Consider the following 14,449-nt stretch of genomic DNA (forward strand, 5'->3'; position numbering starts at 1 on the left):
AAAAATCCGTGTTAGATCAGATTTCAACTATTAAAAGCAGTGTATATTCAATTAACAAATAAGAAGAGGTCACAAAAGCAAACCAATTTGATTTGTTTACTTTACGCGTTTGCCTTAAAAATACTTGGAAGTATGTACGAGTATAATCGATACTTTTTTGCAATATCGATTCTACTTAGGAGTATTCTAAATGAGTACTAGTATCGATACTTTTCTAAAAAGTTCTATCACTACTTGAAGCTTCAGAATCAAATGATATTTCAACAAAATCTGAGCCCTGATTATAACTTACTCTTTCTTTTTGACAGTAACTTTGAAAACCCCGAAAATTTTAGCTAATAAGGTTGGTTCATTTTGTTGCTGACATTTGGTAATGTACTCAAAGTAATTTGGTGCGAAGTTTTCAAATATATTGATATCAGTTTTAGTCATCTCCTTCAAAACAAAGCGATCATCTACAATAAAAGAACATATATGATACATATGTATGTTCATACATACATACATGTATAGAATTTTAGATGCAAAATATATGTAATCATACCCCATGTTTTGCAAAATCTCGAGCCAGATTTACCGCCTCTCGCCTCCCATTGTACACTGCTGCAAAGTGAACGAGCTAGATAATTCCGACATTTCTCAATTTCCGATTGCATCAAAGCCTTTTCATCGAGTCTTCCACCGCTATTAGATTTATTTGCGTCTGCTGGCACATATCCACAGGCGTCACTGGGCTTGCGCACCAATTCCATTTCAGGCCCACTGCGACTTTGAGATACTTTCAACTCCTCTCGTTTTTTGCTCTGCTCAATCTCTTTGTACAGCGATTTCTCAACTTTAGGCGGCTTTAACGTCTTGGCTCGGATCAAATCAAATTCTTTTGCGAAATAAATTTTGCATGTAAACTGTTTACCATTGTCCTGGAATATTAACTCCAGATGCGAAGAGTTAGTTTTGGATTTGTTGCGCTCCTCATCTACGTTTGTATTGTTATTCGAAACTTCTTTTTTATCACTTTCATCGCCATCTTGTGAGCTGGCATTTAAAAAAAGAACTATTGGCTTAGACAGGTTCAACAAAATTGAATATTACCATACTTTTCTTGTGATTTCCTCTTTAAATTTGGGCTGGGATTGTTTTGACATGTAGCATCACTATTGTTCGCGTTATCAAAACTAGCGGTGTGTACAGCCACACCGCTGGTGGTACTGCTTGAAGTAGCCACTAAGCGCTGGTAGTCATTTGATGTCAAACAGTATGCAATTAGTGAGCTTAAATCTTGATCGTGAACAAGTATCGGGAATGCGCCCAGGGGGAGAGTATAATGCTCCTGGGCTGAAAAAGGTGAATGTAGCAAATTTGTCGGTCCCGCGGAAGGTAAAAGCTGTGTAAGTATTTTTTTTTATAGACTTTTTGTCTGTACTGCCGGCTGTCGTTAGCAACTGCTCAATTGATGATTTTTTATCCCCCATTATATGTGCATTGTTTATGGAATCTATTTCGGACTCTGCGGCAATATCATCTGAATGCGAAGACGTGTCATCACTTAGCGATGGCACGGCTAGCAAACGGGATATTTCTGAGCCTTTCGAAGCACCGTCTGAATACTCTGGGCGCAAATTTTCAGTGCAAATTGTTCCTGAATCTGTGTGCGACTGAGCGGGTTGTACTTGCTGCAACTGTTTTACCACGGCTTTTTGAGCTAAAACAATATCGTGAACCCGTGGACCCCACAAATCAATACTCTCAGCTAGTACACGTTTTGACATAAGTAAAGCATCACTCACATCATGCACACTGGCATGGGGATCTGTAAGTAGAGTTTGAACAATTTCTATATGTTGTTTGAAAATAAATTGATCTTTGCTCAATGCTGTCTTAAGATTGATCACCATCGCTAAAGTTTCGTCCTCGGTAGCTAGGTCAGCGATACGCTCATGAATGCGTGTATAAACTTCATGACCTTTCATAGAAAAAATGTTTTATCTCTTCGAGGTATTTGAAGCGGTCTAATACTTTTGAAGGTTGTAAATCTAATATTAGTGCAGGCAAGCCAATGTCCCATACTTCAATAGGCGTATACAGAAACTTGGCACCCACTCCTCGATAGGTGAAATAATGTACATAATCACGATGTAATGAATGCTGACACTGAATCACTTCACCACAGCTTGGAGATAGTCCGGGCGAACTGTTGGTAATAACTGGTTGTTTCTTGTAGGCATGACCATGGAAACGAAGCTCCAAATACTTGGCGAAGGAAAGGCATTTAGTGTTTTCAGAGAGTGGTACACTTGGCGTCATATCATTACAAATTGTACACCAGGCCGTAAAGTAAATGCGATTCGGATCAGTTTTTTGTGTTGTCCTCGCTAAGGAAGACCTGCACACATCCCATGGAATGAACATAACTATAAGCATGCAGTGAAATATGATTAAACCAAAATCCATAACCTTTTAATGAAGCTTCAGTGAAACTTACCGCCGTACATGACCCAACATTGGCAAATTGCAAAGCCTGCACATCGAATTCAAACGACAGCAATACCGCTGAAGGAATTGTCCAAGCATAATGTCGTGTTGGCCATAGAATTTCATATCCAACAGTGTTGGTGGTGCACAAAAGGAAGATGCTGATTTCGGGTTGAAATAAAAGCTGCAGAATAACACCGGCAGGCGTTGATGGTTTTCCAAATCCAGGGCGTCCTTATGCAAATGTTCCTCAACCACCGTTTGTGGAGCTTGATTGAGCTTTTTAAACACTTATTATTTAAATAAAAAACTGATATTAAATCATTAACTTAAAATTATAAGCGCTTATTACTTTTCAGTTTTTTAGGATAGCGACCGCCGTATGCACGAAATTCTGCTAGTAGTGTTTGTATGTCGCGATTATCCCAAGCTGTAGTAATTTTAAGTTTCAAAAATGGATGTGGCGCTCCTAGCTGAGTATCATTAAAGGCATTTTTAAGCTGTTCCAAATTTTCATGGCGATCTAAATGCAGGCTACTATTTATATTCGACCACAATTTGGAATAATATAGCTCAGTTGGAAATAGCCGTCGCAATGAACACTTACGTCCCTGTTCGGTTTCTAAATATGGTAACGGAAAACTGAGAAAAGGACTGACAGAAAGTAGAGTAGAGCTAAGTGCATTGCGAAAGCGGTTGTCGTAACGTGTCTCAACTGCCAATTCAACTGGTCGGTCACCTGACATTGTATTTGCAATATCTGCGGAGCGCAGTGGATCAGTAAAGTCAGCGACATTCTCTGATACAGAAATAATTTCTTTGCGTGTTGGCAGTACTTTTTCCTCCGCTTTTCGTTCTAATAATGCTTTAGTTCTTTCAGTTGTCGACCGTATTACTAGCTCATCATCAAATGTCAAATCATCAGGACTGGCCTCTTTGGAATTGAAGATAGGTGGCTTCGGAGTGAGAGGATCTGCAAACGCATCCAAGAGGAATGACATTTCCAAACGCCAATTATATCTGAATTTATAAGAATAAAATTATAACTAAGGTTAAATTGGAAACCTTCGAAAACTCACCGGGCATAAACCAAAAACGATGCGACTTTCTTCACCTTGGCAAGTTCTTTATTTGTCCCTCCTCGTAGTAGGCAAGTGAAACCACGGGGATTGTTAAGTTTTTCGAAAAACATTAGTGTCTTATTACCACCACTACCATCACTAAAACTTCGTATGTAGAAAGCGTCACAAATTCCAAGCTGTGGCCGAGCAATATTTGACTCTATTGAAGTAACGATATCACATTGAAGTATACGCGATATGCGTTCCATCACTGAAAGTTTTAAATCCAATACCAATGTAATGCCTTGAGAACGAAGCATGTCTTGCGCCACGCCCGCAACATTTTTATGAACCAAAACCACATCTGGTTTGAAGCTCATGATGCGATCGCAGACTCGCCGTAAATACTCCTTTTCTTGTAATAACACAGTGGATATACTTACAAACTTTCCTTCTATTCTTTCATAGACAATCGGGCACTGCAGGAGAAGAATGCGCGGATGCTCAACGCGCGTGGCCATACCTTTGTGTGCGATATTCTTTGAAAAAACAACTCCACCTACAATCGTACACTCTTGTCGTTTACCACCCGGTATCTTTTTGATATTCACATAATTGCGTATGTCCATTAAGTCATTAGTACAATATTCTGGTTTGAAATGATTAGCTGCACGGCAGCATAAGGACATTAACACTTTGAACCAACGTAGATCTAGGTGAAACGTTCGTAGCATCTGAGTCAGTAGCTGTTCTTCATAATCACAATAGGACTCCAGCAGCTTAGTTGTAGTGGTTGTGGAACGCATTGAATATTCTAATTCCATATCTTGGACGGAATGAGGGCTTAAGGAAATATCCACAGACTTGGGTGGTTGCAGTTCACCGCTGTTATCAAGCCGCGGACAGATGGCTTCATGCATCGACGTTGGATCCTGAAATTGTTTGGTAATAATGCCTTGTCTGTAAACCAAAGCGAGAAAGAAGCCTTAAATAAAAAATTTACAATTTAGCAATTCTATTATTACTTATTCAGTTCAATGAACTTGTAATGAAGATTTTCGTCGAAATCGATTTGATCAGAATCGGGTACTATAGGTTGCAGAAAGCCAGCAGCTAGCAATGCGTTTAAAATTGCAGCCGCTTGAACCTTACTCGAAGACTTGTTATGCGTAATCAAGTATTCAATGAGATTGGCCCCACAGCTCTGTGTGGGAAGTTGACGTCGCATATCCTCGTGCAGTGTTATTAGTGAATTTGACTGCTGCAGGATGTTCTTTCGATCATCAACTGACAAGCTGTTGACCACATGTGTAGCAAACCGCTCTTCTTGATAGCCAACAGATACTTTACGAGTCAAGTTTGTAGTTACGGGCAATGCTTCTGTTTTAAAACTTTCGTTTCTCTCCTCCAGTTTTTGTGTAAGATCCTGTTGCAACGCCTGCAGATCGGCGTGTAAGTCAACCGCTATGTTTGGGGACTTTAAGTAACTAAGAACAATTTTGGAGCAGTAGTTACAAACTTTCAATTCACCTGCAAGAAGTGATTTAAATTAGTTTTTTACCCTGCGATCTGAACTTCACCAACGTACCTGCGCACATAATTATTTTTCCAGGCACAACTTGGTTGCAACATTTAGAACAGAAGATCTGACCACAAAGGCGGCAGTGATGCTTGCGTCGAAAGGTGGAGAACTTATGCGCACAATCGTAACATTCTTTGGCCTTAGAGTCGGGCATCCAAAATCGATGTAGCTCAGTATCTTTATAATTCCGTAAGTCCTGCCATTAAATAGAAATAATTATGACCGCTTTTTATTTTATAGAATACCTACGCTATTTTTAGTGGCCATCAAACTGCTGATGCGTTTTAAAACATTGACCATTGTACGCCCTTCACTTGGTAGGTCTAAAATATGTTCGCCAACCTCACTTTTTGATTCCTCGGCGGTACTGCCGCTTGTGTTTGTACTGGAATTTGCAGAAGCGTTTATTTTTTGAGTAAAGTTGAAGTCGTTTGCCGGCTGCACCCTTGTTGTAACATTCACATTAGAACTGGAATTTATTCGGGTGTCGGCATCAGTTTTATGTTCATCATAAAATACAGATTTTGAGGTTTGTAATGATGCGGAGCTACAACCGGCAGTGGTAGCTACTTCATTTACAGTATTATAGCTTTGATTATATACATTTTGTATTTTGTTAACAAAACGGTCGAGTAACGATTCGGGTTCGCCATCTTCGAAATCTCTAGCGAATTCAGTTAGCTTTGTAGGTGAATGCAGGTGTTGATTCATTTTGAAGATAAAATGGACTTCAAATTGTTTTTTTACTTTTAATTCGTATTTAAATATGTCTTAGACAGTGGAAACGTTTAACTGTTCACTCAAGGATGATTCCGGCGCCAATGAACTTAGAGCCAAATCACTCCATTTTTGCTCCTACAACAGTTAAAAAATATTGAAATTTTAATATTTTTTTTAAGAATTAATATAATATTACCTGTTCACTAAGAGTTAAGTGAGAGTCGCCGCCATCCGCTTCTGGATCAGGCAGCTTATCAGCAGGAACAAGTATCTGATCAAAGGGCAAAATCTCCTCACGCCACTTATTATCGACAATATCCAATAATCGACCTTGGGGCAATGGCTAAGGTAAATAATTGCGTTAATTTTTAAAGATAGTACATATAAGAGGCCTTGAGAGCGAGAGTAGCCTAACTGACACTTAAAAAAATTGAGGTACAACGGAAACTGCATTACTAAAATCAAAGCGCTAATAGCCCGGGTTACGCCATTTTAGTTTTCTTTGACCATAATAGGTAGTATCGCGTAGGGAATACGCCCTTTTAGTTTTCTTTTACAATAATAGGTATTAGGTATCACATTGGTGAAATTTTCAGTAAAAATAAACATATTTATTATACTTCCTTCTTCTTTCCCATCTTACTAAAAAAAAATTGTTAATAGGCCACTCTGGCTCTCCTGGCTTCATATGTGGCCTTTTAAAGCTTTTTAAGTACAATATATATGTTTTTAGAAATAGCATTTTTAAAATGCACTGAGGTAATATTATAACACTGTGCTATACAAATTCCCAGGGATTCCCTTTTTAAGAAGGTGGGCGCAGGAAACTCGTACGTATTGTTATGTGGGAGTAAGGGATGTGTGCTGCCTGACCGCCGTTGGCTGTGTGCGCTGCTGTGGAAGGTGCCGCCCTGAGGTGGTAGTGAGCGGCGTCGCAGTTGAGCAGACCTAAACATGCCCTAAAGTGGCACCAGCCTCAGTTGGACTGGGGTTTGCCGTGGAGGCAGCTCTCTTTGAGCAGCAGGGGGCCACAAACGATGTGGTCCAAAGCCGATGAGTCCGTAGGCCTGAGCAGACTCCACCCGTTGCAAGCATTGCATTGAGTTTGCATGCAATCGTCTTTGGCATACGCAGCAGGTGGGGGGCAATGATACAACCCTATTTTTAATGTTTCTCTGGAGTTCCTTTGCATCTAAAATCGCATATTTAATGTTAGATATTCAGCCTTTTCCCGTACTCCAGGATTTGCAGGTTGTACAGGAACAGATATTTTCGCCTTTAATATATGTACCTTATGTGAACGTGGCGTACGGGAACGACTTTGGACAAAATCCTGCAAAACCTGCAAATCATAGACGTTCTGGAACGCTCTAATTGATTGGCGTGAGCAAAGCACAAAGTAATTGATACATGTACATACACATACCTGACTGTCCATCGCTTTTAACTATGATTGGGATTTGTTGTTCCGCTTAACTAAATTAGTTAATAGCACGGATGAATGAAATTAGAAGACTGGTGTCATATTTATAAAAAATTTTTTTTTTTTTTTTGTGATTTGAGTGTGATGGCAGAGCGGTTAGCTCGCAAACGCCAGGTTATTCCACTAGTTGGTAAATACTTGTGTTCACCAGTCCTTGTTAGTTGAGCAGCTTATTCCAGGTGCAGCTTTTGTTGAGCGATGTAAATGTCAATCGGTGCCGTAAATGAAACCCGTGTTGTCAACTCAGATGTGATAAACGCGTTCGTTTAGAATGACGAGATAGTTTTGTAATGGTGTGTTTGTTTTAAAACGAAAGGTCTGTATCAAGAATGATAGAATACCATGATTCAATAATACAAGGTTAGATAATTATTGACAGCTGCGGTTTGACACTCCCTTACAAAAGGTTGCATTTACGGAGGACAGAGAAAGGGCAAGAATGCAATCCCTTGTTTCGAAAATGGTAGTAGAAAAGTTCGCAAAGTAGGCAATTAGCAGTGAAATTCCTTTCGTAAATTCTAATGTATTTGCAGGAAATCTAGCATTGTGCAGGACGGGCCTTTTAGGTATGACACTTCTGCGTAACGCCAAGCGTCAGAAAACGCAACGCCTATCGCTTTTGTTTAGGTATGGCAGTAATATACAAAAACATTTGCCAACACTGCCTTATGATCCCGCTTTAGTTACTGTCAAAAAAATTTTCGTTGTTGTTTCGTTTCTAGCATTTCTTATCATACAGAATTCTTGGGCTCAATCTTATTGGATTTTGAAGTTTACGCCAACTTTTTTTAAAGAATAATTATCATCCCAGTTCCAGGCGGTAAGTGGCATATAACTTTAATAGGCGTAGTTTTTATGCTATCATAAAATACAAATTGCGTAACGTCATATATTTAGCATTGCTTTTCATTATTCATGCATTTGTATATCGATTTTCGAGTCTAGAAATTTTACGTCTGATGTAATGCAAATGATTTAGTAAATGCCGCAAAGTCTAGTTTTTATTATTATTGTGTTTTTGTGATCCCCAGAGCTCAAATATTGGCATCGTATTGCCACAGTTATTTACAATATTACGCACATTGTGAAACATATAAAACAATGTTATCTCGCGTCTCGTCAACGCGTTCTGTGGCGCAAATGGTAAAACAAGTAGCTGGAAGATGCACAGTTCTCAACGTTGGCGTAGGAATAAATGCACGAAATATTGGGAGCAGTCTATGGAGCAATAAAAACAAACATGCCCAACCGACTTCGTTTCTACGGCGCTCTAAAATAATGGCCGTACCCCACATTATCCAGCAACAAGAGCACAAATTTAACGAGGGAAAACAGTATCATGGTTTTGAATGCATACGTGTGGAATCTGTACCGGAATTCGGCATAATGTCATACACCTTTCGACACGTTGGAAGCGGCACCGAGCTGTGGTATTTAGATCGAAAGGATTCAAATAATGTATTTTCTATCAACTTTCGCACAACGCCTTTTGATTCCACTGGATTACCACATATTCTTGAGCATAGTGTCTTATGTGGTTCGCAAAAATATCCAGTCCGCGATCCGTTTTTCAAAATGCTTAACCGATCTGTGGCCACATTTATGAATGCCATGACCGGCCCGGACTATACAATGTACCCATTTTCTACTATGAATGAGACAGACTTTAGGAATTTACAAAAAATTTATTTGGACGCAGTTTTCAGGTGAGATTTTCTGTATCTGGTGCTTAAAATCTTTGATAAAGTGCTTCCTTTAATTTTGTAGACCAAATTTGGAATACTTGGATTTTCTGCAAGAGGGTTGGCGTTTGGAGCACTCAAACATTAATGATAAGTCTTCAGAGTACGTTTTAAAGGGAGTCGTTTATAATGAAATGAAAGGCGCTTTCTCTGAAAATGGCTCAGTGTTCTCCCAAAACCTGCTTAACAATTTGCTACCGGATCACACTTACGGATTTGTATCCGGCGGCAATCCACTCGAAATTCCAAAGCTAACACACAAGAATCTGGTAGATTTTCACTCCAAATACTATCATCCAAGTAATGCTCGTATATATACTTATGGCAATTTCGACTTACGAAGGACACTAGATTATGTTAATAATGAATATATGAGCAAGTATAATGCTATTGATAATTCTTATAGCCGAATACCAAACCAGCCACGCTGGGATAAACCACGTAATGTTCATATCTCTAGCCGTTTTGATAACATGGGAGCACCCTTCGAGAAACAAAATCAAATTGGTATTGCTCTTCTAATGTCAGATGTAACAGATACACAAGAAACATTCGTGCTGCATGTTCTATCGGAATTGCTGGTGCGTGGACCAAATTCATCATTTTACAGGAGCCTTATCGAGCCTAACTTCTCTGGTGGATATAATCAGGCAACGGGCTATGACCCACAAATAAAAGACACTTTTTTTTGTGTGGGATTGCAAGATTTGCGCGTAGAGGACTTCGCACGTGTACAAGAACTTTATGACAAAACCATTAAGCAAGTTATGTCGGAAGGATTTGAGCTTAGTCACGTAGAAAGTGTACTACACAACATCGAGTTATTACTTAAACACCAGAGCCCACAATTTGGTATGGGTTTGCTATTTAACTCTACTCCATTGTGGAATCACGATGGCGATGTGGTGTCCAGTTTGCGGGTGTCTAATATGATTGCTAATTTCCGTCACAACCTTGCAAAGGATCCAAAGTATTTGCAACATAAGGTTGAACAGTATTTTGCAACGAATTCACATCGTCTCACTTTAACTATGTCTCCCGACGACCATTATGAAGACAACTTCAAAACAGCAGAACTAGATTTATTAAAGCAGAAAATAATGGCTCTTGATGATAAAAAACGTGTAGAAGTCTATGAAAATGGTATAAAATTGGACCAAGCTCAAAAAGGCCATCCAAATTTGGAAATCCTCCCTTGTCTAGATTTGTCTGATGTGCAGAAAATGCCGAAAATGCCCTCAATCGAAGTTCTGCGCATTTGCAGCGTGCCAACGCAAGTGTGCCATGTTCATACAAACGACATTTCGTACTTAAAATTACATTTTAATGGTGCCAACTTAAATCACGATGAAGTTATGTTGTTGCCCCTTTTCTGTGATGTCATTAACGATATGGGTACCAACAATTACAATTTCAGAGAATTCGACAAGTTGGTCTTATCCAAGACAGCTGGGATTGATTTTAAATTACATTTCGCTGAGAATATATACGATAGTAAATCATACCTATTAGGTGTTTATATGACTACACATGCGCTGGATAAAAACGCAGCCGAGATGTTCGAACTGAGTACTGAATTACTAACTAAGTTTAAGTTAGAGGACACCGATCGGTTGAGCATGTTAATTGATAATTACATTTCCAATATTTCTGTGGGTATTGCGAGTTCGGGACACTTGTATGCCATGCAGAGCTGCGCGGGCTTGATAACAAATGCGGCTAAATTAAAATCTCATCTTGCCGGCGTAGAGCATATTGAATTCATGAAAACTTATGTGAAACAAAACAAGACTGAAGAGATCAGAGCAAAGTTGAAGACGCTGGGTCAGAAATTATTTGTGAAGAACGTTATGCGCTGCGCCCTAAACACATCGGAAGAGTTCTATCCGTCGCTTACAAAATACTACGAGCAATTCCTTGAAAATATGCCAAACGATCCACAATCGAAGAAGAACGCTGAACATAGCATCAGTTTACTTGAACCAAGTCAACAGCATTTTGTAATGAATATTCCAGTTAACTATTGCGCCAAGGCATTCTTTGCCGTACCATATACACATCGTGATCACCCAACACTTCGTGTACTTGCCAAACTGATTTCCGCCAAATATCTTTTACCAGTAGTACGCGAACAGAATGGTGCTTATGGCGCGGGAGCTAGGATTGGTTCAGACGGCATATTTAGTTTTTTCAGTTACCGTGACCCAAATTCAACTAAAACACTTGAGGCATTCAATAATACATACAATTGGCTCCAAGAACACAACACGGAATTAACTGAACAAGCTTTGTTTGAAGCTAAATTGGGTGTTTTGCAGCAGTTGGATGCACCTATAGCCCCTGGAAATGTTGGTATTGACTTCTTCTTGTACGGTGTTTCACAAGAAATGTTCGCTAATTACCGTGCACGAATGCTTTCCACATCGGTGGACGAACTAAAGCAAGTTGTTGAACGATACTTTAAAAATGAACCTGCGCATTTTGGTAGTTGTCTGCTTGGTCCCGAAAACAAGGACTTGGAAGCGACAACAAACTTGAAATGGAAAGTCATTTCCTAAATAGCATACATTTCAGACCAAAAAAATGGCATATAAAACGCATGAATGGCAAAATAGGTGCATTTTTGTACGAGTACATTCGTATGTGGGTATATGTATGTATGTGCATACATAAATTGCGAACTATATTTGTAGGAGTACTTGTCTATCATTTAAATAATTTTTGTTTCTGTAACCTCCGTCACTCTGATGTATCTACGTGTTTTAATGATTTAACTAACTAATTTTTTAATTAGATGCTTTGAATTAAGATTTTTTTATCGGTTATATTTATTGATAAATAACTTTTGCCCTTTCATACACGATATGCTCAATCAAAAAGACCTTAGCGTTCCTACGGTAATTTTTTAATATTATTAGAACACTATTTGAGATTACATAGAAAAAAGAGGTTCTGAAAAAAATAATTGAAATCCCACAAAATGTTGATATTTAAGATATTTTATGGCTTGTTAACGAATAGAAATTGATCTTATTAAATTATTTACTTGAACTTAAATAGCAACTAAAATACAATGAACTTTGGAAACCATTAAATTTTGAGAATGTTTAATTTTCTGAATTACGGTAATTAGTATGTGGATGGTGTATATTTTAATCAGAGACTCAAGTAGGCAAGAAAATAAGTAGGGTCGGGAGATATACAAAAAAAGGCTTATAGCAAAAAGAAAGGCAACATTCCTTTAAGAAATCGCTAGTTTAGAGTTGTTTGGTATTTTTTTTTTAATGAAAACATACTTTTCTATGTAGAAAACAAGGAGAAATATGAATGCATTGATTCAAAAAGATCAAGTCTCGAACGCCTTGGACAGGTCCCACGCTACTAGAATAGTTCTTGTTGTTGTTGTTGTAACAGCATACAAATTCCCCAAAGAGATTTTGGGGAGTGTTGCTGGAGTGGTGGCAGTCCTTGGCCAGATATATATCTATCTGGGTCGTTCCGGTTACGTAGACCCGACTGTCGTGGGAACGTAGAATAGTTCTTTCACAGGTTCGGTATCGGTTAAGGCCACGACTTATCTGGGTGTTTATGGCGTTGTGCTGTGCATTTTACGGAATCCATGCTGATGCTTCGCTGGGGTCAGGTGGTTCTTAAAGTACGGGAGTTGCAAGGCCTCTAGTGTCTTCGCTACCGGGGAAAGGTTATCGGACGATAAGACTTTCCTTTGTTGGCTGGTTTCCCCGGTTTGAGCAGTGGGACCACTCTCCCTATCTTCCAGATGTCTGGAATGACGAGAGTGGCCATTGACAGATTGAGGACCTCCGTTAGGTACGCTACTCCCGCAGGACTCAAATTTTTCAGCACTCAATCTGGGAATCATTTTGGGATTTTAGAAATTTTCGGGATTCTCGGGACATCGATAAAATAATCGATATTTTTATCGGTATTTGTATCGACTTCATTATCGATTTTGTTATCAATATTTATCGATTTTGTTATCGATATTTTTTATCGATTTGGTATTGATATTTTTATCGATATTTTTCGATTTTGTTATCGATATTTATCGATTTTGTTACCGTTATTTATCGATTTTATTATCGATATTTATCGATTTTATTAGGGATATTTATCGATTTTGTTATGGATATTTTTATCTATTTTGTTATGGATATTTTTATCGATTTTGTTATGAATATTTTTTTCGAGTTTCTAATAGATTTTGCTACCAATATTATTAACGTTATTGCTATCGAAATGTTTATCGAATTTTTATCGATTTTGTTATCGATATTTTATTGGATGATACTATCGATTTTGTTATCGATAGAGTATAAAGATAAGAATTAAGATAATGGAAAACATAATGAAATAAATGTAATTAAAACGAACAGGGGTAGGTAGGGATCTAGATAGCAAAAAGACAAAAAATGCAGCCTTAAGCAAAAGCAGATGCACGTATGTATGTACATATGTACATATGTATGTATATTGGTTATGACTACGGTGACCATATTAACCAAAAAATAAAGGACATTTTTTTCAAAATGATTTGGGGATACAAATCGTATGATAAAAGTACCTTACCCATATCATAATTTAAATCAAATATTTACCAGTTAATTATATTATTTAATTGTACAAGTTTCCCTGCTGTAGCGAAAAGTTAAGCCACATCTTTTCAAAAACTTCGCCATCCTTTGCTACCAAAACGCGTTTATCATAATTCATACTGCACGACGAAGCCAGCACACAGTGGTTCAAAATTGAAATTTAATGTTCATAATTCACCGGAGTCTTTATTTTGCAACCAACTTTTTACTAAAAACAAACAAAAAATATTTATTTTGGTGAACTTTTTTTTATAACATTTCAAAATTTAATTTTTATTTTTTTTTGTTTTGGGAGAACCATACAATTGTTATCAACTAGTTTTTGGTATGTAATATTTATTAACTGCAACAGGAGTTACATTTTCTTCAAAATTGTTACTTTTTCTGCATTTTGTACAAAAAAATTTTATATAATCCAATAAGAATTCAAAAATCAGGCTCAACTACCCTGCAAACCAAAGTTCCCGAAATCTTAAGGAAATCGTTAGGAGTATCGCATTTCTGTAGCGATTTTTTTTACGAATTTTTAAAGAAAGTTATATGAAGTGGTTGACACGAACACGTAAAGAAATTTCTGTACGAAAAATAAAGAAAATTCTGGAAAAACTCTGAAAGATATTCTTCACATAGCAGCATTATTTTCGTTGCTTCACAGATTTTCTTCCGAAATTTCGTAAAAGAATGGAAGTGTGCGTAATTTATTTCATTTTAGAAAATTCGGCAAAAAGTCGAATTAAATCTTAACGAATACTTTAAAATTTCTTTACAATGCAGAA

At 37.9% G+C, this 14,449-nt stretch overlaps 2 protein-coding genes and 1 pseudogene across 5 annotated transcripts; 1 reads left to right on the plus strand and 2 right to left on the minus strand.

Moving 5' to 3' along the window:
- Positions 1-288: 288 nt before the first annotated feature.
- LOC118754653 lies at positions 289-5,845 on the minus strand (annotated as a pseudogene).
- Positions 5,846-5,864: 19 nt separating this feature from the next.
- On the minus strand, positions 5,865-7,684 carry LOC118754655 (anaphase-promoting complex subunit 13-like). Of its 4 annotated transcripts, XM_036489542.1 has the most exons (4): positions 7,262-7,684; positions 7,127-7,177; positions 6,032-6,178; positions 5,865-5,970 (listed from the first exon to the last, which is right to left on the minus strand). In XM_036489542.1, exons 1-4 carry the CDS (start codon positions 7,271-7,273, stop codon positions 5,887-5,889), a joined length of 294 nt encoding a protein of 97 aa, XP_036345435.1. In that variant the 5' UTR covers positions 7,274-7,684; the 3' UTR covers positions 5,865-5,886. The 4 variants fall into 4 exon arrangements, with proteins under 4 accessions (XP_036345435.1, XP_036345437.1, XP_036345438.1 ...); XM_036489544.1 differs by lacking the exon at positions 7,127-7,177 and having other exon boundaries at positions 7,256-7,681; XM_036489545.1 differs by lacking the exon at positions 7,127-7,177 and having other exon boundaries at positions 7,262-7,674.
- A 336-nt stretch (positions 7,685-8,020) lies between these two features.
- On the plus strand, positions 8,021-11,844 carry LOC118754654 (presequence protease, mitochondrial-like). Its single transcript, XM_036489541.1, has 3 exons — positions 8,021-8,138; positions 8,350-9,024; positions 9,086-11,844. Exons 2-3 carry the CDS (start codon positions 8,420-8,422, stop codon positions 11,616-11,618), a joined length of 3,138 nt encoding a protein of 1,045 aa, XP_036345434.1. The 5' UTR covers positions 8,021-8,138; positions 8,350-8,419; the 3' UTR covers positions 11,619-11,844.
- Positions 11,845-14,449: the final 2,605 nt, after the last annotated feature.

Source organism: Rhagoletis pomonella, unplaced genomic scaffold, assembly GCF_013731165.1.
Source record: "Rhagoletis pomonella isolate Grant_MI unplaced genomic scaffold, Rhpom_1.0 Rhpom_scaffold_04330, whole genome shotgun sequence".
In the NCBI taxonomy this organism is placed as follows: domain Eukaryota; kingdom Metazoa; phylum Arthropoda; class Insecta; order Diptera; family Tephritidae; genus Rhagoletis; species Rhagoletis pomonella.